At 35.2% G+C, this 27,958-nt stretch overlaps 3 protein-coding genes across 3 annotated transcripts in view; all 3 read left to right on the top strand.

Moving 5' to 3' along the window:
* The first annotated feature begins 1,292 nt into the window (after window positions 1–1,292).
* Window positions 1,293–13,777, top strand: LOC123667010 (4-coumarate--CoA ligase 1-like). Its single transcript, XM_045601019.1, has 10 exons — window positions 1,293–1,346; window positions 1,646–1,853; window positions 2,158–2,479; window positions 6,392–6,545; window positions 7,267–7,412; window positions 9,019–9,151; window positions 9,568–9,649; window positions 11,662–11,798; window positions 12,342–12,512; window positions 13,641–13,777. Exons 1-10 carry the CDS (start codon window positions 1,293–1,295, stop codon window positions 13,743–13,745), a joined length of 1,512 nt encoding a protein of 503 aa, XP_045456975.1. The 3' UTR covers window positions 13,746–13,777.
* A 3,181-nt stretch (window positions 13,778–16,958) lies between these two features.
* LOC123667009 lies at window positions 16,959–22,516 on the top strand. Its single transcript, XM_045601017.1, has 2 exons — window positions 16,959–17,417; window positions 22,410–22,516. Exons 1-2 carry the CDS (start codon window positions 17,216–17,218, stop codon window positions 22,514–22,516), a joined length of 309 nt encoding a protein of 102 aa, XP_045456973.1. The 5' UTR covers window positions 16,959–17,215.
* A 1,025-nt stretch (window positions 22,517–23,541) lies between these two features.
* Window positions 23,542–27,958, top strand: part of LOC123667008 — a 37,145-nt gene continuing 32,728 nt past the window's right edge. Inside the window, exons 1-4 of the mRNA XM_045601016.1 lie at window positions 23,542–23,585; window positions 25,174–25,239; window positions 26,466–26,525; window positions 27,388–27,455. The gene's annotated coding sequence lies outside the window, so the exon portion shown is untranslated. The remainder of the gene's footprint in view (window positions 23,586–25,173; window positions 25,240–26,465; window positions 26,526–27,387; window positions 27,456–27,958) is intronic.

Here is a 27,958-nt window from a genome sequence, read left to right as displayed (position 1 = left end):
ATAATCGAGCTTGCTAGCTTGTTTCCACATTCTAGCCCTACTTATCACACGTCCATCGTTGTCGGTTGAACAACTGCCTAATTATAGTGTAACATTACAAAACAAACATTTTAATCAACGATTGTAGACAATTGACGTGCCCCACGGTTTTATTTTAGTCTAGTCTATGCATATGTTTATAATTCCCACGACTGTATCTATTTTATTATTTTTTGGTTTTTAGTACATTCATCTTAAACATTGCAATGTATGTTTAACATAAAACCGTTTAACTTAAAAAGTTTTTTTACCTATTTTTATTTTCTAGTTTTTAGTTTTTATTTCGCATTCTGTTTAATTCATTTAGTGCTTCATTATTGCAAGGCCCATCTTAAATATTGAGGTTGTATAGTGCACTGTATTCTTCTTGTCAAGCCCTTTTATTTGATACCCATATTGGTGGGATTGATAAAAAATTGTTATCAGACATTTGGTAGCGGCGGCCAGCTTAGATTTCAATTTTGCATAGTAAATTGTATTCTACTTGTTGAGACCTTTCATTTGATACCCATGTTGATGGGATTGATAAAACCTAAGTTATCCGCCATTTTGTAGAGGCCGCCATCTTGGATTTTAATTTTATATAGTACATTGATTATACTGGTTGAGCACTTTCATTTGATACCCATATTGATGGGATCGATAAAACCTACGTTATCCGCCATTTTGTAGCGGCCGCCATCTTGTATTTCAATTTTTTATAGTATATTGTATTCTGCTTGTTGAGCCCTTTCATTTGATACCCATATTGATGGGTTTGATAAAACCTACGTTATCCGCCATTTTGTAGCGGCCGCCATCTTGGATTTCAATTTTTTATAGTATATTGTATTCTGCTTGTTGAGCCCTTTCATTTGATACCCATATTGATGGGATTAATAAAACATAAATTATCCGCCATTTTGTAGCGGCGGCCATCTTGAATTTATAATGATAATGAATAAACATAATTGTATTGTCACCAAAATCCAAAGTGTATACAAAATTTCAGATTAATCGGTTGACAGGAAGAGGGTGAAATATGAATTACTAAATTTGACCCAAGAATAATAAAAAATAAAACAAACGGGGTGAGCTAAATAAAACCGTTTAAAAATGTGCAACGTTTTACAAACGGGTCATACGATTAGCTACTATACTTATACCTGTAAAGTGTTTTTGTGTAAACATGTTATAATTACTTTTTCGTGTTTCAACGTGTATGTTTGTAAAGGTGGTTAGCCTCAAAATATATTATAAATATGATGTTAACAATGATTTGGAATGCAGATTTAGAAAAGAAGAATGGGCAAAAAACTCCGCAGTTAGTTTAAAAACTGTGTTATTTTTATAAATTTAGTATCTTAACATAATAACAACCGGGATCGAAGGCGCTCCGAAGCACCGCTCCCTTCTGGGGGTATGCCCTTATGGGATATAAACTAAAGCGTACGGTGAGCCTCTCCAGGAGATCTGGTCAACCTTACCACAGGAACACAACACTACTTGTGGAGTAATATCCTCTGTGATCATCTGTAAGGTTGAGGTATTTTCCCAGTCCTCCCACCTCAACAGAATATATAGATTAAATAATTTTCTACTCATAACTAGAACTAATTATTTCTAGATTGACGCTGCCACGAATGAACGGAGGACATTCAAGGAAGTGGCGCAACTTACTGTCGACGTGGCTCTCTCTCTGGCTCACATTGGAATCAAAAAAGGAGATGTGGTCAGCATATGCAGCCAGACTGTGATGGAGTTCGTACCTGTTGTCTATGGGACATTGGCAGCTGGAGCTACGTTTTGTCCCATCGATGTAACACTTGAAAAAGGTTAACTAATAAAAGATAATATAATTTATTTCTTTATATTGTATACGTGTTCAGAACTTAGGAAATTACCATAGGAAATTCGTGAACATTATATTATACGTCTATGTATGTCTATTACAACATTATTATACGTCTATGTATGTCTATTACGTTGGTTTTCTTTATATTAAATTTTTAAAAATGGTCAAATATCGTTCGACGTCTGGGCGACCACTAGAAATAACCGTGTGTTAATTTAAATACATTGAAATTAATTTACTATTATTGTTATAATGTCCATAAAGTTAAAATAAATTCTTTTCAGCTTCATTGTTGCATAGACTCAACCTGGTCAAACCGAAAGTATTATTCCTTTCACCGCCTGCTTATGATAAACACAAAGATACCATCAAACCACTGGCATATATCGATAAAATCGTCATATTCGGCGAATCTTTTGAGAATACTCTAAGTTTCAAGGATTTTTTAACTGAACATGCGTCGGTTGAGGACTTCGAGGCGGCTCCTGTGAATGGGTCTGATGATATAGCTCTGATTCTGTTCTCATCTGGCACTACTGGCGTATCGAAAGGAATTAAAATTCCCCATTTAAACTTGCTATTATACATCCAAGACAAAGAATGTGCGTAAGTACCCACCTCTAAAAGGCGTGCAAATTACAAGTATGATGTGTATTATAGTAATGTATACAGGTAATTTATTTATACTCAATTACAATACAGGGTGGCCGATCACTTGACGTCATAAAAAAAAATTTAGGTCCGGCATGTTGTGGGGTATCCGAATCACACCCATGTATGTTACGCGATTTTTTATAGTTTAGGAGTTATGAATTTTTTTCGATTTTATGAGAAATTTCGACTTGACCATCTTAAAAAATTTCTAAAAAAAAAAGAAAAAATTTTTTTAGAGTTTTATTTTTTGCAACTGAATTCGCATAAGTTGTACTTTTATGCATAAAATAATCAGCTTCGTAGCTTTGATGAAAGTTATGAAAATGTTGGTCTAAAGTCAAAAATATACGTTCCGTGAATTAGGACTTAAATTTTCAACTTTAAATTAAAAATCTAAACAGGTGACCTTAAAATGCGCCAGACTCTCAGCTTTCATAATAATAATAAAAAAGGCGTACTTAATATGGAAAATTTGGCTAAAATCGGTCTTCAAAGACAGCAAGGTGGAAAATTCTTAAAATTAGCCTATCGATTAAAAAAGTTTTTTATCATTCCTAAGGCTAATTAATGATTAGAAAATGCTGGAAACCTATTGTGTTGGTTGGATAAGAAAAGTTTTAGGCTTTTAAGTAAGAACAAGATCATAATGTTAAAATCATTTAATATTTTTAAAATTTATAATAAATTTTCAACGTGGCCACCTCCAGAAACAATACACATTCTATACCGTCGTAAAAAACGGCAAATTTTACCCGCAATAACAATGGGCTGAAAGGATAAGAAACTATATTGCTATCTCCCTCACTCTCGGTGGCATAAGAGGCCGATCGCAACCGATCAAAGCTAGTTCGTTAGTAACTGATCTCAGTTGTGGTCACATTGTGTTTACTGCTACTTGTGTCACCATTCGTTATTTCATTGCTGCTGAAGATGGCCACGTTGAACATTTATTATAAATTTTAAAAATATTAAATGATTTTAACATTATGATCTTGTTCTTACTTAAAAGCCTAAAACTTTTCTTATCCAACCAACACAATAGGTTTCCAGCATTTTCTAATCATTAATTAGCCTTAGGAATGATAAAAAACTTTTTTTAATCGATAGGCTAATTTTAAGAATTCTCCACCTTGCTGTCTTTGAAGACCGATTTTAGCCAAATTTTCCATATTAAGTACGGCTTTTTTATTATTATTATGAAAGCTGAGAGTCTGGCGCATTTTTAAGACTAACTAAGAAATCATAAGGTCACCTGTTTAGATTTTTAATTTAAAGTTGAAAATTTAAGTCCTAATTCACGGAACGTATATTTTTGACTTTAGACAAACTTTTTCATAACTTTCATCAAAGCTACGAAGCTGATTATTTTATGCATAAAAGTACAACTTATGCGAATTCAGTTGCAAAAAATAAAACTCTAAAAAAATTTTTTCTTTTTTTTTTAGAAATTTTTTAAGATGGTCAAGTCGAAATTTCTCATAAAATCGAAAAAAATTCATAACTCCTAAACTATAAAAAATCGCGTAACATACATGGGGGTGATTCGGATACCCCACAACATACCGGACCTAAATTTTTTTTTATGACGTCAAGTGATCGGCCACCCTGTATATTTACCGAATTCATACATATTTTTTCTTCAAAAGGTACTTAATACTTTATAGAAGGTTCTTTTGAAATGAAAAATTAAGAAAACTGTTGGTAAATGTTAAAGAGAAATTTATCTAAAAACTAGGGTGAGTTTTAAGGTAAATTTCTTAGATAGTCGAAAAAAACCAGGGTTTAATTGAAGATGGATTTTTTTATACAATAATCACTTCACAAAGATCCTTCCTTCCCGTCTTGTGTGGAACGAGAAATCCATTTATTTCGTTTACTATTAAAGAGTAGCGTGATAGTAGCCCTTCTTCTATTCCTCATAGTCCGTCTATTGCAAACGATTTAGACAGTGTCAGACAGACACTGTGCCGTCTAGGACGCTCTTCAGGAAAACGTAGAGATGCCTAAGCTCTGCGCCATCCTCTCGACCTCATTGGCTAGGCCCACAGGAACGACGAGTACGTGTGGAGCCAGTTCGGCTACAGGAGTGTTTCGCATTTCAGAGCAATGCCACAAATGCTTGACGGAGACCCCATTCCGGGTTTCAAATAAAGTTTTTCTTCTTCAGGACCCTGATGATTTTGAGCCAGGCTTTATCCCTCGGTCGCCTTTTACGACCCCCACGAGAAGAAAGGGGGTGGTGCTATTTTACTCGGCCAACTCCACACGGCATCTTCTATTATATATATACAGGTTGTCCCAAAAAGTAGTGATAAGCGGAATTCCAGAGATAGGGCACCCCTTGGGGTATCCGAATCACCAAGAAGACAAAGAAATCGATTGGATTCAAGTCTGGGGACCGCGGCGGCCATGCAATGGGCCCTCCACGGCCGATCCACCTGTCTCTAAATCTTTCTTTTAAATGTTGTCTGACTATTCTTGCAAAGTGGCATGGAGCACCATCGTTTTGGAACCATATCACTCAGTCTACGGATTTATAATTTTTCTCCGCACGAATCCTATACGTATGACCCAGCTAGAGCGCCGACAAAACTATTTAACCTTAAAAGAATAATAAATTGAGCAAAAATTTTTTTTTAATTCAAATTGGTAATTTTAAGAATTTTCCACCTTGATGCCTTTGAAGGCAAATTTTAGCAAAAGTAGCCCCATTAAGTACAACTTTTTATTTATGATTATGAAAGCTGAGACTCTGGAAAAGTTTTTAAGCCTAATTAGAAACCATAAAATTGCCTGTTTAGATTTTTAATTCTAAGTTGAAAATTGAAGTCATAGTTCTCAAAACGTAAAATTTTCACTTTACACTTAGATTTTCACAATTTCCATCAAAGTTAAGAAGCTGAATCTTTTAAGCGGGAAGCTACAGCTTATGAATATTTAGATACAAAAACAAAAATTCTAAAAAGTCTTCAATTTTTTTTTTTTAGAAATTTTTAAAGTTGTTCAGGTGGAAAATTCTCAAAAACATATAAAAAAATTCATAACTCGAAAACTATGCAAAATCGCTGAACATACATAGGGGTGTATATATATTATACTAGCTGCCCAGACAGACTTCTTCCTGCCAAAAGTTAAAAGCAATTTTTTTTAAGTATTTAAACCTTCCGTTGGCCTTAAGGAATATACAAAAAATAAATAAGCCAAACTAGTCGAGCCATTGTCGAGTTATGCAACATTCATTTATATTTATATAAGACGCTTTTCACAAGTCAGCATGAGCACTCTCTTCTCGGGACGTTAAAGGCTAATTCATTCAATAAAATAATCTTGATAAGCTTATTAGAGTGAGTGCGGAATCTCTTGCCGATTCTTCTCTGCAGAGTCTACATTATGAATCGGTTTCAGCATCACATTAAATCTCTATATACTAATACGTGAAGCAAAAACTTTGTACCCCTTTCTAAGAAAATTCCGCGGACGGAGGAGTATGAAATTTCGTACACTTATGGTTTATATGAAGAAGGAGTGCAGATTGCTAATACTTTTAAAAAAATTATGCATAAAAATATATTAAACTAATAAAAAAAATTACACACACTACCTATTTGATACACACACACGCATATTATACTCTTTTGTTGATTGTCAAAGTCTGTAGTCAAATTGAAAAATTAAAAAAAAAAGGTTCTTTATTTTCGCAATTCATATTCTTTAATTTAAATTTTTAATTATGGTCGAATTTCGATCTCTGGACGACCAATAGTATAATTTATTTATTAAAAACGAATATTATTTTAACTTATAAAATGTCTATTTTGAAATGCTTCTGTAGCCTACTAAAATACCTATTTTTTTTTATTTCAGTCCAAGCTTGGGTGTGTTGACCTTAGTGCTGTTCGAATTCTATACCTCATCCGGTCTTATACTAGCAATGTACTCGCACCTGAAAGGATTTACGACGGTGTTCCACAATGACGCTGATGCGAGAAAATGTTTTGAAATCATTGAAAAGTATAAGGTATTAATAATGAAAATTTGTTAATAAGTACATAATTCGACACAACGCCTATAGAGCTATCCATTAATCACGCGATGGTTTTTTAGCGTTTTAACCTCCCTCCTTCCCCCATGGTGATACGTAGTGAGGTTGAAAATCGAGCTGCTTCATATTTTGAACAGAAAATTTCCTGCACAAGATATGGAGCAGCCAGACTGGGGGGACCTCGACCTTACAAAAGACCACAGCTAAATAATACTGTTTTCAAGCAGTATTATGTTCCTGTTGGTGGGTAAGGTAACCAGAGCTCCTGAGAGGGATTGGAGATAGGGTTAGCACTGCACTTGCGATCTTTCTAGTGTTGCAGGCGTCTATAAGCTACGATAATCGCTTACCATCAGGTGAGCCGTACGCTTGTTTGCCGACCTAGTTATATGTATAAATAACCCCTTTCCCACCCAAAATTACGCACTAAAATAACAGAATAACTGGGGACTGGTAAGCCGAGCCGGGCAATTGCCTGGCAACGGCGAGTCAAGATCACACTACACGCCACTTTTCGAAAAAATAATTACAAGTCATTTTACTACACCCCCTTGTGATATATTTCCAAGCTCCTTACACATGTTTTTTTTTGATCTCGGCGTTTGTATTTTTATGTTTCCAGTCACAAACTTTAATCTCGAGTCATTGAATGTGACTTAGTAATTGTTTAGTTTAACTTTTACATATTTATTTTCAGATAAACAATATACCATCAACACCAACTACTTTTGTGCAATTGATGAAGCTGGAAAATTCATCGCATTATGATACAAGCTCGATTAAGGCAATTAGCGTGACTGGAACAATTTGTCACGAGAGCATCTTAGAAGCGATTAGAAAGAGGTGATAATGATAAATACGTTACTATTTTTATCACGCACTAGCTGACCCGGCGAACTTCGTATCGCCTAACAGTGACTTTTAAGTATTATCACAAATCTTTTGTATGGGAGTATAGAAAAGTGTTGTTTTTAGACTTTTTCAGGAAATTTAATTTTTTTTTTTTTAGAATTTTCTCTCCGTAAGAACCATCCTCGTACTTCAAGGAATATTTAAAAAAAAAAATAGCGAAATCGGTCCAACCGTTCTCGAGTTTTGCGCTTAGCAACACATTCAGCGACTCATTTTTATATTATAGATGGTCTTATATACAGGTCAAGAAACTAAGCCTAATTTCATAATAATGCCATAACTTTTCGTTCGCGTCAACGCCGCTATATGTCACCGCTATCGATGTGTGCGGTCACGTGGTTCGCACTGCGCACGCCGGTTGAGTGACGCTTCATTTTAATAGGTTATATTGAGTGACGTTTCATTGTAATTGCTTATATTTTAAAACATAACTACGTGAAGTGTGATAGAAAAAGAGACAGAATGCCATTTTCTCTTCGATGCATAGCACACCCAACAATCGGATGTAAACCATTAAAGCCGACGTACCCTCACTACTATAGTTGCCCGACCTGTGTATAAGACCGTGATTTCTATCTATATTGATATAAGAATATCACAGCCAAATAATATTGCTCTCAAGTAGTGTTGTGTTCCCGTGCTGAAGTAACCTAGCTCAGGTTAACCTAGCTGAGGTAACCTAGACCTTGGGACACGCTGTGTTGACGTTGGGGTTAGGATCTAGGTATATTCTAGAATCTAGTAATTTATTCTCACACACATAAGCACTTAAAAACTTGAACTTTTACTTTCGATCATTCAATTAAGATACACAATAATGTAATAATAACACGTAATTTTGGGTGGGTTTTTATACATATAACTAGGCTGTGTGGCTACGGTACTAAAGAATATAGCCACCCCCTCTCTTCCCGTGGGTGTCGTAAGAGGCAACTAAGGGATAACGCGGTTCCGCTACCACCTTGAAACTTAAAAAGCTGACCGATGGTGGGATAACCATCCAACTGCTGGCTTTAAAATACACAGGCCGAAGACGGGCAGCAGCGTCTTCAGTGCGAGAAAGTCAGCCCTGCGGTCACCAACCCGTCTGCCCAGCGTGGTGACTATGGGCAAAACACATGAGTTCACGTTATTTCTGGCGTAAACTTGTGGAGGCCTATGTCCAGCAGTGGACTGTATAGGCTGTAGTGATGATGACACAATAATGTTCCATAAAAATGCATAACATATAACGTCATATCGAGCATTCCGATAGCATACTAATCCGGCTGGTCTCCTCACTAGGAGCACCCTAAAGACGAATAGCCATCCCGAATCCTCTTAAGAGGACTCATGATGGCTGTTTTCTTCTGACATGGCTGGGGTCTTAGTATCCCCCCCCCCCATCCCGGAAACGCTGTGTAGGCCGCTGGGAGCAACAGCCCAATAGGAAATCTGAACATAAGTGTAAAATTTATTTGAAAACAAATATCTTATGACGTTATAATGTTTTCAATAATAGTTTTGTGTTTATATCGAGTATTCTTTTAAATTCCAGATTTCCTAGTGCTCAATTAGTTTTCCAGTGCTATGGGATGACTGAAAGCGGTGCCATTTGCACTCCAATTCACGATCGGTTCGGGCTTCGGGCTGGGAGCGTTGGCCATGTTCACTACAATTTTGTTCTTAAGGTAATAAATAATTAGTTATTGCATCAAGTAATGTATATAAATACAACGGCGACATTAAAGTTCTTTACTGTTACTATTAGGACCTAAATATGTCTCATTGGGGAGTTCTTATCTGAACTAAACTTATATGAATCAGCCTGTAGACGCCCCATTAATGAGCAAAGGCGCTACACATGTGTGGCTAAACGCTACTACACTGAATTTGGCTGACTGAAGTCTTTACGAAGAGTACGATTTAGTGAGGTGTTCCTGACAATAATACATATTTCAACGTTGAACCCCACTTGGTGAGACACCTAGACTAGAAATTTAATTGAACACTAATACCTACTTCAATATGTATATAACCGCGCTATTTTCGTTTTTAAAACTTTTTCAGCGTTTCCTCATTTTTTTTAATTAAAATATTTATCCAGATAGTAGATGTGGAAACCAGGCAGCCCTTGGGTCCGAATCAGAGAGGAGAGATTTGTTACAAGTCGCCTGTACTAATGAAAGGTAAATGAGATACATTTCTTTTACTTTGTCTGGCCTATTTCTAATTTGATTTTACATAAAATATGTTTAGGGCCTCATTCATCAGTTTGGATAACGCTATTTGACAGATGAAAGGAAAATTTTTATTCGTAGAAATTAACCTAAAATTTGTAGTTTATTCATTGGTTTGAGACAGGTCATAATAGCCTATTCTACCTCATTGTTAAAGTCTAATCGCAACTCATTTGCTGGACAATTTTTATCGACAACTGGTGAAATAAGCCCTTACAGAAATTTGTTCTCGATAAAAAAAAAGTGTCACTTACTTGAGAGCAATACTAGAAACAGTTATTACTTTTAGTATATTTTTGTATTTTTATGTATTACAGTCGACTCTCGTTAATTCAAACCTGCGATAACTCGAACCTCTATAATTCAAAGTCATCACGAGTTTCCTACAAAATCTCTTGATATTTCGAAATAAATCAATACATTTTTATACACTTGGTAATACGAACAAATAAACTATTAATTCGAACTCATCGGCGTCAAACACTCGACAATTCAAAGTTGCAGAGAGAAAAAAACAGAAAGCCTCTAAGTAGGTACATTTCTAGACAAGCTCAAACTTGTAAATACATGGTAAATACATGTATCATCGTACACAAGTCTTTTTTTATTATGATTAGTTTGACATACATACACTTCCGCAAGAATTGGTTTGTTTAGTTATGTTTCAGTTACTGTTCTCTGTTACTCTTTCGTTGTATACAGATTAAATGTTTGTGTTAGTTATGAGTCCTAAAAAGTATAAATGCTTGAGGATTGCTGAAAAGAAGACGTAAATCGAAAATGTATAGGGAGGTGAGAAGAAAGGTGACTTTTGTCATTGTTAAAGAATAGCAGTTAATAAAGTTGTATGGTATAATTGATCAACGCTTAATAATTCGAAGTTTTATTTAATTTCTCTCAAAAATATCGAACCATTTCATATTTCGAACACTCGATAATTCGTAATATTTTTCGAGTCCCCGAAATTTCGAATTCGAGAGTCGACTGTATATTATATCATTATTTCTAGCGACCCACCCCGGCTTCGCACAGGGGGAAAAACCATCATTGTTCCAGTACTATTTTATTCGAAAATAAACCTTCCTCTGGAATCACTTTATTTACTAAACAAAACCGCATCAAAATCCGTTGCGTAGTTTTAAATATCTAAGCATACATACAGCGGAAAGCGACTTTGTTATATACTATGTAGTGATTATTATACACTGTATTATTATTATTTTTTTTTTGCTGAAATAAACTACAGTTAATGCAATTTCGATATGAACGAAGAAGATCAAAACTTTTTCATAGTCTTTAGTTAGACTATCTAACAGATGCCGATGATGAAATATAGCCAATCACAAAAAAAGATTTCTCGAAATAGTAATCTTATAAAACAAAATAAAAAATAAAAAATCTCGGGCTGAACGAGAGTATTCTCAATTTCGAAGTCAAATAGCATTTTCCAATTCAATATTTCAGCGACTTACCAGAGGCCATGGTCACGAGCGAAGTCTATAACGTCGCCGAAATATCAGCAGTTTCAAAGTGACAATCGCATTAGTTCCGTCAGTAGTGTAAATTATTGATAGATCCACTGAAAATTAGCTTGCACTGCTGAGTGGCAAACATAGGTCATATTTGGTCACGCTATTGACAAATCATTATCATTTCAAACATATTTTTTAATATCATATCAAAAATCGATTGTTCCAGCGGGGATTGAACTTGCATCTTCGACTGACCGTGTAACCGTATGTCGAAATTTTGATATGATGATTTTATATTCAGTTTTAAGCGATCGTAACCGTTTTTGATATGATATTAAAAAATGTTTAGAATTCCCTAATGTGTAGCTAACAAAAAAATTAATAATACATTATCATTTTGTCCCGATTAGTAATTATAGTATTATTTTTATGTATGACTGCTATAAAATGTGATCCAATAAACATTATTTTCTTTCTTTCTTTCTATAGGATACATTGGCGAAACAACTGAATACTTGGACGAAGAAGGATTCTTCAAGAGTGGCGACATCGGATACTACGATGAAGATCAGTACGTGTACGTCGTGGACAGGCTCAAGGATCTCATAAAGTTCAATAACTACCATGTAATAACTTAAAATTAGCTATTTTTTATAATGAAACAACTCTTTTGGATTTTATCGCGGTTTTTTAAGTTTTTTAGCAACCATGGTCACGGGAAAACCGAGGTATCAGACGTCCTAACGTTACAAAGTTATTCGAAAGTGCTAACTGAGTCTTTAATCTGTGGCATATTATGCTTGTTTTTTGATTTTATTATTTTAACAATGGGATCCCAAGTAGGTGGTAATGGTCAGCTATCTTCTCTATTCAATTAGCTATTTTTTATACCACAAGGTTGGCAAACGAGAAACTAAACTTTTAATCACTTTTAATCACTTTTATGCTTTGCACTAGCCCGTTGAGACAGTTTGCAGTAACTCTGCTTCCTGCTCTAGATATTTTAGGCACAATTTCTGCCTCAGTATGAGTGTAATAAAACATACCTATGTAGCTATATCAGTCAGCGATAACTTATAATTTGTAACACAGGCAAAAGTTGCGTATCTTAAGTACATAAGACCATGCGTAAATGTTAAGACATTTATTCACTAATTATTTATGTACAGGTACCTCCAGCTGAAATTGAATCAATAATTTTGCAACACCCTGCAGTACTAGAAGTGGGTGTTGTGGGCGCCAAGAATGAGGAGTTCCACGAACTACCCACAGCCTTCGTGGCACTGAAACCTGGAGCTCAAGTGACTGAACAAGAGATTGTTGACTTTGTCGGCAAACAGGTAAGTTGAAAGTTAAATAAAACTCGAGCGTGCGTTAGACCACACGACTGAAGTAAAAGTTACGAAACGTAACTCTCTATCTTTCTATCTGTACTAGCTTATATCTCCCTCTCAACTTTTTTATTCAACGTTCGCCTCGTCCGATAACATTTTTCGTAACGCCCTCGTCACGCATTCACCAGCTCACTTTCCAAGTCAAGGATGCGCAAAGAAGTTTTACTTCAAAAATTAGGTTTCTTATATTTAACTTGAAGGCCCGACAATCTTAATATTACTGGTGGTTGAAGGTACGTTAAGATAATTTATATCAAGTTTTTACGAGTGATTCTACCATAAATATATTTTATAATTTTTTATTCTATAAAATAAAATTATCTCTGTCTGAAAAAAAAGTATGACGCTCTATGTAGCTATTATTATTAACTTTGTCTTAATTTTTAATTGCACTAAATGTTCGCATCATTATCATCATGAAATATCGTTTTAACTTTTTTTAGTTTTGAAACCAAATACGAGTAAGCTTTGCTCGGAGCAATTACACAAATACTCTGGACTACATGTCTACAGTCTGAGTATTCTAAAAATGTTAGTGTAAATATATATCTATATAAATAAAAAAGAATCGTTGAAACGTGTGTACGCGCATCACTTCAGAACTACGGCACCAAAGTGGATAATTTCTTTTTCTGTGTTCGTTATTGTCAGAACTATCTAAAATCTATAAATATTCAGAAAAAGAGAATAATATCATAATATTATTATTATTATTATTAGTATGAATTTGACTAGGTCAGCCATTAACTTAATATCAATCAAATCAATGTATTTTTTTTTTCATACAACTAGGATGGTAAACAAGTGTACAGCTCACCTGTTGGTAATCGACTACCGTAGCCTATAGAAGTCTACAACACCAGAAGTATCGCAAGTACATTTACCCTACCCCAAACATAACACTGCTTCAAAGGAGTTTGATTTTGCTGTAATCTTTTGTAAGGTCGAGGTACTTCCCCAGTCGGTCTGCTCCAGATTTTGAGCAGGATATTTCTTGCTGTGCTCTACCTGCGTTAGCAGTTTTAGAGAATTCAAATGAAATAGCTGTCATTATAATTATTAACCTTTTCGCAGGTGTCATATAAGATGCGATTAGCAGGCGGAGTTCGATTCCTGGATGCTCTGCCGCATTGTGCTGGTGTCAAGGTTGACAGAAAAAAACTCCGAACTATGCTGTAAACATTTTACAAATAAAATAATGTTCGAACGAATAATATATTTTATATCTTGTAGATAATTAAACTAAGATACATTATATACTTATAAATAGTCTTGCCATAAGCTACGGCTAAGATTATAGCCACCACTCTTCCCGTTGGTGTCATAAGAGGCGACTAAGGGATAACACACTTCCACTACCACCTTGGAACTTAAAAAGATGACCGATGGCGGGATAACCATCCAACCGCTAGCTTTGAAACACACAGGCTGAAGACGGGCAGCAGCGTCTTCGGTGCGACAAAGCCAGCCCTGCGGTCACCAACCCGCCTGCCCAACGTGGTGACTATGGGCAAAACACATGAGTTCACGTTATTTTTGGCGTAAACTTGTGGAGGCCTATGTCCATCTGATTGATCCTTCTGATTTTTGGCCTCTAATAAAATGTTCATTGCAAATGTAATCATGTGGTTTGGGAACCCACGTTGATCCATCAACACTATGAAATATTGTGCAATATTAATAAATATTTTTAAATTTAATAAACACGTCACATGTAATGTAAGGAGTAGCAAAATATTTTTCATTATTTAGGGGTCATTCATTAATTACGAATAGGGGTCCAATGAAATCTCACCAAATTTCATTTAAACCAAGGTAATCGAAAATCTCACATCAAGGAAAAAAAATATAAAATATTACACATATTAAAAAAAATATTTTGAGTGTTTATTTTACCCGCTAAAATCTAACTCATTTCTATTAAAATCATTTAGCTTTTGCTTTGAATTTTATTTAATTCAAATAAATTAGCTGTAGTATACCGGAACAGTTTATTATTTCCCGTCAATCTCTATTATATTCAACATCAATCTCACGCAAGGGGGTCCAGGAAAATGTCACTAAATCTCACCTAGGGGGGAGGGGGTCGAAACTGATCGAAAAATAGCTCACGTAATTAATAGATATCCCCTTATACGAAATTCTTAATAAAATATGAAACAAATGTTTTTTCCTCTGTTTATTAAATTTTGATAAAATTAATAAGTAAAAAATTTCAAATTACTAATTTAGACAATATATTATTGTGTCAATAACATTTTCCAATTCCCAAATGCCATCACTCTGTTATTTTATCAATACTGAAATTAAGGTTCATTAAAAAAAAAACAATATTTTTTGTAACGGTTTTTGTACTTTTAACTTGTTGCCCACGCTGAGGATTAAAAAGAGCCTAATTTGCGACTTGTCGCCCAAACATAAAAAAGGAGCGTATCCATGAATAATTGTGTTTGCTCGCAAACGAAAAAAAAACGACTTCAATTACATCGACGAGTAATACAACGTAGATCGACGAAAAAATAGTCAAGTACATAGTACGAAAAAATAGTCAAGTACATAGTCATACACGTTATCAAAGATTACTCAAAAAGTAGTTATCAGATCTCAATAAAATTTATATGTGACCACATGACAAACATCAGCTTTCGATTAAATTAAAATTTATTAAAATTGGTACACCCAGTAAAAAGTTATTGCGGATTTTTAAGAGTTTCCCTTGATTTCTCTGGGATCCCATCATCAGATCTTGGTTTCCTTATCATGGTACTAAACTAGGGATATCCCCTTTCCACCAAAAAATGAATCATCCAAATCGGTACATCCAGTAGAATGTTAATCGGTATAATACAACGTAGGTCGACGAAAAAAGCGTAACTAGGACGCCTACAAGAAATAGTGTCATTTGCTCAAATCATTTCAATACCTCTGACTTTCAAGTGTGGAACTGACAAGATTAATAATGCAAAAATATACCGAACTATATGAAAAAATAAAACCCACAAAAATGTATTCGTCATATTTATAAAAAAACTTCTTAAAAGTTCTGAAAATGATATAAACATTTAGTTTATTTTTGACATGATAGTTATTGTAGTACATAATAAATAAAGTCCATCTTTATAATAACACCTTACCTTTGTGTCATTTTAAAAACCTAATTTCCCTAACCGAGTACTTGAACTTATCGATAATGCGTATCGACAGCTGTTGTTACAACCACGGCTGTAAGCAACTTGTCAGTCTACGTTCGGCATGTCATTATACTGTAATGACACAGAATGTATCTATTGTGTGCGTGAATAATGTGTGTTTTTAAATTTAGTATGTGTGAGTTTCGTATTTACGGATGATTATTTTTGCGTGGGAATTAGATAAAGTGTGCGTAACACAGATTTCCCCCCCACAAAAAATGACAGGCAGTTTTGTATCGGTAAAAAACGCTATGGCTACTCCCCTCCATGTTGCTCTATGGTTCGGGCAGCTAGTAATATATAAAACAAAGTCGTTTTAGTGACTTAATTTATTAGTCAAAAACGGTTTTACCAATTGTTATGATATTTGATTATTTTTTTTAATTTCTCTCAATCCGGAATAGGATAGTAAGTATAAGAATATAATATTTATCACTAAGAAAAATTTCAACCTAAACAATAATCTAGCCGTTCTTTAGTAAAACAATACAACTGACAGTGACAGCGCACGTCATGTTGTCTAATTGTCTATGGTTTGTTTTGTATGATAATTTATGCATTTAATTTTTAAAAATAAGCTTTTATTTTACAAAATAATATGAATATTTACAATTCACAATTTCACTATATAATAACTAAATATTACGTACGTACGTACTATCATGTACACGTGGAATTGTGCCAAGAATATTGGCTGCATGTCCACGTTGAATCGCTATGCCGATTCTCAGGACAAAAACAATGCACCAGCCCTCTTGTCACCAGTGGAGGCAATAAATTTATCTCATGTAAATTTTTTTGCACTGTTACCCCAAGGTTCAACTGTCTCAACTGCCAGCGGCACATATTATTATTCATATGCATATTTTTAATAATTTACAAGCATAACTTAAAAAAAAAAGCTTTATCAACCAACTGTTACCTAAAAGTAAACCACAGACATTAAGTATACCTTAGGATCAGATGATCGTATGTGTATGTTAAAGCTATATATTTATTTAAATGAATCATGTCTGTCCTAGTATAATTATCAATACATAATAGGTTTTATATATAACACATTAAATGTTTTTGTCTATTTTCTTTGTTGATTCAAAATAAGATTGAAATTTGAGACTGTTATCTCAACCACACCGATCAATTTCCTTCGTTCGTCTATTGTATTGTTGTTCCTTATAATATTTATTCTACTCTATGTTGTATAGTCTACGTGACAGTGGCGAAATTAACTGTACTCCACTGGCAGTCGCACAATATTTTTAATTTGTTACGAGTGTAAACCAAACGTGTACTACTTGTGTATATTTATTTATGTCAAATCAAATCAAAACAACTCAAAATATCTTTATTTAAATAGGCTTCCAAAGCACTTTTGAATCATCATTTTACAAATTGAAATTTTAAGTGATTATTATTATGTGAATATTTTAATCTCACTAATGAATTAATTTTGCAAGTATGCCGAAAACTGATGCTGAAAGGAGTCGTGAATATCGGCTGAGAAAAAAAGAAAATGATGCTATAAATAAGATTAAAAAACCCCCCAAAAGTTCAACGGAACGCGTACGTGATTTTCGTGCTCGTCAAATGAAAATATTAGATAAACAAAACGAAAATAATAGTTATAACGTGAATAATAATGTGGCCGGTGAACCCAACAGTAAGTACTTGAATATTTGTATGTCTTATATTTTTAATACAAATTTGAAAAATCCAATTTTAATATTTTTAATCGATAAATATTATTATTATTTCTTACGCCTCAGCTTACAGTTCAGCCTTTAATATCCCACTGCTGGGCATAGGCCGCTTTCCCCATGTAGGAGAAGGATCAGAGCTAAATCCACCAAGCTGCTCCAATGCGGGTTGGTGGATATATTCCCTACTGTGATCAACAATCGCTATCAAATGTATATGACAACAACTGGGAATGACGGCTTAACGTGCTCTCCGAGGCACGGTGGGGAGACCCACAAGGACTGCACATACACATTTTCTTGGTTTTTCTTTCTTGGTTATCTTATTGATAAATATATTAAATAAAATATAAATATCTACACCATACACGCACGTCGTCTGTTCCTAAAGTAAACAAATTAATGCTTGTGGTATAGGCAACAGCCAACTGGTATAGCTACATACATTTTTTCAATAAACGTACATATAAATAATACATAATATATAAATAAATATGTATATTACACCCAGACTCGGGGTGGGAATCACGTCCACAACTCCCGGAGCAGGAAGCACTACAAACTTTGTAGGTTTTTATGAAATGAAAAATTAATAAATATACAAGAAAGTGGCTTCAGGCGGTCACGTCAGGTTAATTTTAAAAATTAGATCAAGCTATTTAATTTACTTGTATATATATTGTTTTAAATTGTAAAATAACAGTATAATTATGTTAGTTTTAAAGGAAAAGTTTATTTTATTCTTTTTAACCGACTTTAAAAAAGGAGGAGGTTACTCAATTCAACCGTATCTAATATATAAAATTCTCGTGTCGCGGTGTTTGTAGTTAAACTCCTCCAAAATGGCTTGATTCTCATGAAATTTTGTGTGCATATTGGGTAGGTCTGAGAATCGAACAACATCTATTTTTCATATATATATTATATAAGTTATAAGGGGGGGGGGGGTTAAGAGGGTTAGTAAAATATTATGAAATTTTGTGTGCATATCGGGTAGGTCTAAAAATCGGCCAACATATAATCGGCCTATATTTCATTGCCCTAAGGTATTAGGGGTTTATTGAGAAAGTTAATAAAATATATGGCAAAACAACATTTGCGGGGTCAGCTAGTATATATATATATATATATATATTTTTTTTTATGTATGTTCGGGGATAACTTCGTCGTTTATGAACCGATTTTAATAATTCTTATTATGTTGGAAAGGTGATATCCTAAGTGTGGTACCATGATAAGGAAACCAGGACCTGATAATAGGATCCCAGAGAAATCGAGGAAAACCCTCGAAAATCCGCATAACTTTTTACTGGGTATACCGATTTTGATGATTTTTAATTTTATCCAAAGCCGATGTTTATCATGTGGTCACATTTAAATTTCATCGAGAATTACAACTTTTGGAGTAATCTTTGATAATGCGTATTTTTACTCGACAATTTTTTTGTCTTACTTGTCGATATTATTGAAGTCGGTTTTCTTTCGTTTACCAGAAAACACAATTATTAACGCATATAAAGTAAGGGCTTGTTTTTTTTTAAAGATTTTTTCATTTTAGCTATCGCTGGACAGGTTCCTTGTGCATTCTCAGAAAATCCTTTCATTTGACATTCGAAATATAGGAAAATATAAAAAAACGTGTGCTTTAAACACGACTATAGTAAAACTTACGAAACGTAACTCTCTCCCTTTCTATCTTCACTAACTTATATCTCCGTCTCAACTTCCTTTCGCCTCGCACGATAACACTTCGTTACGCTCTCGTCACGCATTCACCAACTTATACCCCAAGTCAAGCGTGCGTAAAAAAGTTTTTCTTCAAAAATCGATGGCGGACTAACCGCCATCTTTAAATGTCTGCCATATTGGATTTAAGTATTGTTACGCTTTTTTCGATTTCGCTTCCATCCCGCTCGGTTACTGTACCACGCGATTTAAAAAATTGGGAAATTAAAAAAAATTAAAACTTCTGAGTTGGTCAGTTCGCTAAGCAGGACAACGTCTGCTGGGTCACATCAATACATAATAAATATTAAATATATTTACAACTAGCTGTGCCTGCGACTTCGTCCGCGTTTTAGGTGTTTATTATGTTCAACGTGATTCTTTAAATTGGCATTACTTTTTAGCCGACTTCAAAAAATGAGGAGGTTGCTCAATTCGACATATATATATATATATATATATATATACATACGGTATATATATACGGTATATATATATTAATGTATGTTCGGGGATATCTTCGTCGTTCATGAACCTAATTTGATAGTTCTTTTTTTGTTGGAAAGAAGATAATTTATTTAGGAACCGATTAACATGAAACAACTACTAAATCTTAAGTGAAGATTAGCACAATATATTAGTGAAAACTACATCTAAATCGGATAAGGTTAGCGTGCACAAACGCAAAGACAAACAGACAAAAATTCTAACAATAATTGTTTTGGGTGCTATTTGCGTTGATAAAATCCTGATAATATTTTTTTCTCATATATCTTTCATGAACAAATAGCGATCCGTTATATTTTTATTATATGTATTGCTAATTGGTACATACAGATGACATAATTACGTTTGGACGACCGCGACTTCGCACGTGTGGAATCTAACAAAAAAGTTATTGTTCACTTTGCAGAATTACAAAATAAATTTCTAAAATAAAAGTAGCATTAGTTACTCCTTATTACATCAGCTATCTGTCAGTAAAAGCCCCATCAAAATCGGCCCAGCCGTTTCAGAGATTAGCCGGAACAAACAGACCGACAGACAGACAAAAATTGTAAAAAATGTTATTTCGGTATATGTACCGTGTAAACATCCGTTAGTAAAAAGCGGTTATTTTAATATTACAAACAGAGACTCCAATTTTATTTATTTGTATAGATTTCTAAGTTACGCTTCAGCCTGTAATATCCCACTACTGAGCATAGGCCTCTTTCCCCATGTAGGAGAAGGATCAGAGCTTAATCCACCACGCTGCTCCAATGCGGGTTGGCGGACATATTCCCGACTATGAGTAACGATCGCTATCAGGTGTATATGATAACAACCGGGACCGACGGCACCACACCCAGACCACGGCAAACACCTGTATGGCCAATACAAATGTTTGCCATGTGCGGGGATCGAACCTGCAACCGCCAGCGCAACAGGTACAATCCATGGCTGTGACCGCTGCGTCAACGCGGCGTCTTTTCTAAGTTACCTTTAGATAAATATATCCAGTAAAAAAATCGAAATTATTTTTATTCACTCGAATTTTACAGTGTCTAAATGATTTGTATTATTTTTTACTTTACTTATAGAGATTAATTGTACAAGAGAAAATAAATATAAATGAGATTTTTCGTTATTTTAATATTTTAGTAGGTAAAATGTTTATAACAATCATGAAATCTTGCTAATATTTATAAAATATAACTGACCCCGCAAACGTTGTTTTGGCCATATATATTATTAACCTTCTCAAACCCCCCCCCCCCCCCTTATAACTTAGAGGAATGAAAAATAGATGTTGGCCGATTCTCAGATCTACCCGATATGCACACAAAATTTTATATTTTATTAACCCTCTTAACCTTAACTTAAGGGGTATGAAAAATAGATGTTCGGTGTAACAAATACAAATTAAAACAATACTATAAACAAAATATTAGGAATGAATTTGAATCATTATAATAATTATTACTTCTAGTTTGCCTTATTGTAAAATTGTAAAATTTAAGGTGTCTCTTTATATATAAATATATACGATAAACAAAAAATAACATATTAAAAAAATCATTACACAGCTATTTTATTTTTATTTTTAAATTATATAGAATCAGTAAACAGACTGTATATGTTTATAAACCTGTCAGTGAGCGTGTTGTCCGCACGGTATTGAACATGTACCCGCATTTTGCGCACAAACATTATGCTTGCATCTCTTAAATGTTCTGTTACCCTACCCCATATACTGCATTATTGTTTATTTATATTTTGATTGATATTCCTGTACTTAATACTGAGAACAACTTTGACTTATAGATATACTAGCTGACCTGGCGAACTTCGTATCACCTTATTTTTTTCTGAAATATAATAATAACATAATATATCAAAATAAAATATAGCCTATCGTTTAAGTTGGATCAAACTGCACACGGTGTGCAAATTTGACTAAAATCGGTTAAGTAGTTTAGGAGTCCATTGAGGACAAACATTGTGACACGAGATTTATATATATTAAGATAGATAGCACACACAAATATTTTAATATATTTATTTTCTTATTGAAAGTGTTAAAATATAGGACTTCGAATGTAAATATGCCAAGACAAACCCATTAAGGGTTTAATGGCATTGTTACTGTTGAAATAAATAAATAAAATAAACAAAGAAAACATCTAAAAATTCAACAAAATACTTTTGAATGACCGCAAAGCGAAGTTGATTGAGATAGCTGATGCTCTAAAGATATCAAAGGAACGTGTTGGACGTATCGTCCATGAACATTTGGGTATGCGAAAGCTCTGTTGTGGCAAAGTGGGTGCCGCGCGAGCTAAAACAACAACGAATTCCAGCTATGGCTATATTTGAAAATCGTTTGTAATAGGCTATTAAACTAGGAAACAAATCATATCAAAAATTGACCGCTCCAGCGGGGTTCGAACCCGCGTCTCCGACTGACCGTGTCGGAGCTCAAGCCAATTAAGCTATGGAACGATGTACCCGCTAGATAGAAATTTTTGATATGATGATTTTTTATATTAGGTTTAAGCGAACCGTGGCGCCGTCTATAGTGAGCTCTTTACAGAAACCCGTAACGGACACGGTCAGTCGGAGACGCGGGTTCGAACCCCGCTGGAGCGGTCAATTTTTGATATGATATTAAAAAATGTTTAGAGATTATAAATATAAATATAAATTATGTTTGATAATTAATGATATATAATAACTCTTACTTGTAGGTGATAAAGGTAGACTCTTCCTGCACGTGAAGCACGATAATGGCAGCGACTACGATGACAACACTGGTATGGTTCTTTTTGATAAATTTGTGTGGTTTTCATTTTAACAATGTAGTGGCAAATAAGTGTATGATACAATAAGTTTCATTGTTTATTTATTTATTAGGACAACTTGCGAAACATACACATATATAGATTTCACAACAATGTTTACAGTTATGTTGCTGAGTGTTGTTTTAGTTAGAAGCTGCCACAGCATAGTAATGAACATTGTTATCTAAGAAATAATTACAATAATAAAATCTAATACCCTTACTAAGAAATTATTGTACATATTACAAAGACAAAAAACAATTATTTAAAATTTGTTTCATCACTTCAGCCTATCGCAGTCCACTGCTGGACATAGGCCTCCCCAAGTTCGCGCCACACATCCCGGTCTTCCGCAATCCTCATCCAGCCTACACCGGCAATCTTACGTAGATCGTCGGTCCAACGGGCCGGAGGACGTCCCACACTGCGTTTGCCAAGACGCGGTCTCTACTCTAGGACCCGTCTACTCCAACGGCCATCGGTCCTGCGACACAGATGACCAGCCCACTGCCACTTCAACTTGCTAATTCTGTGGGCTATGTCGGTTACTTTCGTTCTCTCGCGGATAGTCTCATTTCTAATCCTGTCTTTGAGAGAGACCCCAAGCATAGCCCGTTCCATTGCACGTTGAGTGACTTTAAACTTGTGGACCAGTCCCTTGGTCAGTGTCCACGTCTCGGCTCCGTATGTTAACACAGGCAGGACGCATTGCTCGAAAACTTTTGTCTTCAAGCATTGCGGAATCTTCGAAGTGTAATTAAAATTTGTTTAAGACATTCATAAACAAGATTCCTACATTACATCTATGTACAATACATATATGAAATATACATGGTCACATGCAAAAACATATAGAACATGATTGACCTTGAAGGACAGAGTAATGCCTCTAGGGTCAAGAGTAACAAATATACATTCATCATCACAAACGAAACTTTTCCATTTGTAATACCAGGATAATATTACACATTTGCAAGTTACTTCAAAAATTGTGTATTTTGAATATTTTTTGTTTGTTTGCAGAAGCTGGTCAAGCCTTTACACCAAACTTTATAGAAGTCGAGTTGCCAAGTAGAAAAGATGGTAAATCTTTTTTCCTATATTCTATAGTATAGATACCGTTTTGCAGTTAGCAGTGTAGCTGTGTTGCACTAGGTACTGTTTTGCACCCTTAGTTAGTCGTTACGTCACGTTTTTTTCAAGGTATTTATTAATTATGAAACACAATAATAATAAAAAAGTTAAAAGTGCCTTCGCAGTCATATGTGAATACAACTACATATTAAGCCAACACGACTTAAAACTAAACAAAAAGAAAGGATATTAATTAATACTAGTGGTCGCCCAAAAGCCGAAATTCGACCATAATTAAAAAATTAAATTAAAGAAATCCAACAAATTATGAAAATAAAGAACCTTTTTAAAAAAAATTCGATTCGACTACAGACTGACAATCAACAAAAGAGTATATATGCACGTGTGTGTCAAATACATGGTAGTGTGTGTAATGTTTTTTCTTTTTTATTGATTTAATATGTTTTTATGCATAATAAAAAAAAATTAGCATTCTACACTCCTCTAAATAGACTATAAGTGTACGAAATTTCATACTCCTCCGTCCGCACAATTTTCGTAAAAAGTGGTACAAAGTTTTTTCTTCACGTATTAATATATAGATTAAAAAAACAAGAGAGGAAAAGAAACATAAAAGGAACAAAAATCAATTGCAATTAAATACTAAAATATGTCAGTTATAAAATACTGATAGATAACAATCAGAGACTTATATAAAGATCATAAGTATATGACACAATTATGTGGGTTAGTTTAATGCTTGTGTAAATCCAGTTTATCAACATAGAAAGTCTATGTAACTAGAGAGGCTCCGTTTTGATATGTAGGTACATTTTTTTAAAAGGGTTTTTTTTTAGTTTCAATATTGAACATTGATTGCGATTTTAAGAATAATATGTGTAGACTAGAATAATATATGACTGGATAATTTTTAATTCGCACTAATTTATTTTTGTGCTACCCACACATTAGGGGTGCTGTGTGGCTACGGTGCTGTGTGGCTACGGCACTAAAGAATTTAGCCACCCCCTCTCTTTCCGTGGGTGTCGTAAGAGGCGACTGAGGGATAACAAGGTTCCACAACCACCTTGGAACTTAAGAAGCCGACCGATGGCGGGATAACCATCCAACTGCTGGCTTTGAAATACACAGGCCGAAGACGGGCAGCAGCGTCTTCGGTGCGACAAAGCCAGTACTGCGGTCACCAACCCGCCTGCCCAGCGTGGTGACTATGGGCAAAACACATGAGTTCGCGTTGTTTTTGGCGTAGACTTGTGGAGGCCTGTGTCCAGCAGTGGACTGTATAGGCTGTAATGATGACACATTAGGGAATTCTAAACATTTTTAATATCATGTCAAAAGTTAAAGAACTCACTATAGACGGCGCCGCGGTCGCTTTGAACCGAATATAAAATCATCATATCAAAAATTTCGACATAACGGGTACATCGTTCCATAGATTAATTGGCTAGAACACCGACACGGTAAGTCGGAGATGCAGGTTCGATCCCCGCTGGAACGATCGATTTTTGATATTAAAAATGTTTGGATATTTTTTTACAAAAATACTAACATAGTAAATTACTGTTATTTGCAGATGGCGAAAGTTTACTCATTCCAACCGTGAAGCAGGAGAATGATAGCGACTTCGATGACCAAACTGGTATGTTGCATTGTGTTAAATTATTGTGGTTATGTATTTAGGCTCAATAATTTATTACCCTTTTATTCCTCCTCCCCGTTATTTCCTATTAACTATTCAACATTGTTTTTAATACAAATAGTTCAGCAAGCAAGCATACGGCTCACCTGATGCTAAGCAATTACCGTAGCTTATACCTGCAATATCAAAGGCATTACAAGCGCGTTGGTGATCCTATCCCCAATCTCCCCCAGGACCTCTGGTCACCTTACACACCACAGTAACACATACGACTTAAGAGCTGTGATGTTCTGTAAGGTTGAGGTACTTCTTCAGTGTGGTTGATTTTGGGCGGGATATTTCCTACTATGCCCTACCTTTTTTTCTTAATGATCAAAGACGGCTTGAAGTGGGTAGTCCGTAGTGACTGGAGAGCAAAAGCGGGAGATAGGATCGCTGGAGAAGACTCACGTCCAGCAGTGGACTGTAAGAGGCTGATGGTTTGGTCAAAGAGAGTAGCTAAGCTCGGTGACGGCAATGATTAATATATTTTCTTAACAGGGATTATAATATATATTATCTTTTTCAACTCATTCACTCGCTTCGCTATCGCTTCAGCCTGTAATATCCCACTGCTTGGCATAGGCCTCATTCCCCATGTAGGAGATGGATAAAAACTCAGTCACTCACTTCAGTGCAACAATGGTGCACGTTGATCTTCGGTGTTCCGAGTCTCTTGAGAGTTGAGGTTTGGCATCAACATCAACGGTTAATACATCTCGCACCTTCGTTCCACCGACGACATTATCATCTTTGCGGAGAGGTTGGATGAGCTAGGCCAAATGCTGGGCGGCCCAAATGAGTCCTCCCGACGGGTCGGTCTCAGTATGAACTTGACCGATGATATATACCGAGATATCCCTAGTTTGGTACCATGATAAGGAAACCAGGATCTGATGATGGGATCCCAGAGAAATGGAGGGAAAATCTCGAAAATCCGCAAAACTTTTTACTGGGTGTACTGATTATAATGATTTTTAACTTAATCGAAAGCCGATGTTTATCATGTGGTCACATTTAAATTTCATCGAGATCTTATCACAACTTTTGGAGTAATCTTTGATAATGCGTATTTACTCGACAATTTTTTTTTTTCTACCTATGTTGTATTACCTGTCGATATTATTGAAGTCGGTTTTTCTTCGTTTGCCTGCAAACACAATTACGATTTTTTTTTTTGTTTGCAGAAGCTGGTCAAGCCTTCACACCAAACTTTATAGAAGTCGAGTTGCCGATTGGAAATAAAGGTAAATTTTTTTTCTTATACTTTTTAATAACACTAGGTACAATACAATACAATACAAATATACTTTATTGTGGGTGTCGTAAGAGGCGACTAAGGGATAACAAGGTTCCACAACCACCTTGGAACTTAAGAAGCCGACCGATGGCGGGATAACCATCCAACTGCTGGCTTTGAAATACACAGGCCGAAGACGGGCAGCAGCGTCTTCGGTGCGACAAAGCCAGTACTGCGGTCACCAACCCGCCTGCCCAGCGTGGTGTCTATGGGCAAAACACATGAGTTCACGCCATTTTTGGCACGAACTTGTGGAGGCCTCTGTCCAGCAGTGGACTGTATAGGCTGTAATGATTATTGTACAACCAGAAACAATACATGTAACATAAAAGAAAAAGAAACAAGCAAGAAAAAAATAATAACAAAAAAAAATTACAAAAGGCGGTCTTATCGCTAAAGAGCGATCTCTTCCAGACAACCTTTAGAAAAAGGATATGAATAAGAATAAAGCAGCATAGAGGAGAGTTCTCCTGTGTCCGGGGTCCCGCGACCGCCAGCGCAACAGCCAGTGCTGTGACCGCTGCGCGAACGCGTCGTCAAAGTAATGGCCTGGAAAAAGTCCGAGTTCAGCCATTCAATTGAGATACAATGAGCTATTTCTATAATTATTTCCGCGCTTAATATCAATGCTTATGCCACCCATCAAAAATATGTTAGCAGACGAAATGGGCCTAATAATACTGTTCAAAGAGTCAATAAATTTATATGACACAATTCTGTGTCATCCTCTTAGCAACATAGAAAGTATGTAATGAGTTTAAAAATGAGTTAAAATGCATACTAACCTAGTAAATTACTTTTATTTGCAGATGGCGAAGGTTTACTCGTTCCAATCGTGAAGCAGGAAATTGATACCGACTTCAATGACCACACTGGTATGTTATATACTTTATTGCACTCAAAAATTCATGTAGAAACATAAAATAATAATAAGGTTTATGGCAAAGATGGACTTGCCTCTGAAAGAGATTTAGTCAAGTCAACCCATGGTCATGAGTAAGGCAAACAGTCCAAAAGGTATTTATTTAATTAGAAGAAAAAATACCAAAAAAAATAAATAACATACTATATACTAATAAATACATATAAAGATACATACCAAAATACAAATACACTTATATATGTATAAACATATACATACTCACTATTTCAAAGCCAGCAGTTGGATGGTTATACCGCCATCGGTCGGCTTTTTAAGTTCCAAGGTGGTAGTGGAACTGTGTTATCCCTTAGTCGCCTCTTACGACATCCACGGGAAGATAGGGGGTGGCTATATAGCCAGCTCTGCGTTCATCAACCCGCCTGCCCAGCGTGGTGACTGTGGCCAAAACACATGAGTTCACGCCATTTTTATCGTGAATTTGTGGAGGCCTATGTCCA

The sequence above is a fragment of the Melitaea cinxia genome, chromosome 27 (genome assembly GCF_905220565.1).
Source record: "Melitaea cinxia chromosome 27, ilMelCinx1.1, whole genome shotgun sequence".
NCBI classification, from domain to species: Eukaryota; Metazoa; Arthropoda; class Insecta; order Lepidoptera; family Nymphalidae; genus Melitaea; species Melitaea cinxia.
The sequence above is the reverse complement of the archived record's forward strand: the minus strand, read 5'-3'. Positions and strand labels throughout refer to the sequence as shown.

Excerpts from the sequence above, each read along its gene's own strand:
- LOC123667010 (XM_045601019.1), top strand. The coding sequence starts at position 1,293 with ATGATTTGGAATGCAGATTTAGAAAAGAAGAATGGGCAAAAAACTCCG. Across the intron at positions 2,480-6,391 it reads ATCCAAGACAAAGAATGTGC|TCCAAGCTTGGGTGTGTTGA; the intron begins GTAAGTACCCAC and ends TTTTTATTTCAG. Across the intron at positions 11,799-12,341 it reads TAAAGTTCAATAACTACCAT|GTACCTCCAGCTGAAATTGA; the intron begins GTAATAACTTAA and ends ATTTATGTACAG.
- LOC123667009 (XM_045601017.1), top strand. The coding sequence starts at position 17,216 with ATGCCGAAAACTGATGCTGAAAGGAGTCGTGAATATCGGCTGAGAAAA. Across the intron at positions 17,418-22,409 it reads TGTGGCCGGTGAACCCAACA|GTGATAAAGGTAGACTCTTC; the intron begins GTAAGTACTTGA and ends TCTTACTTGTAG.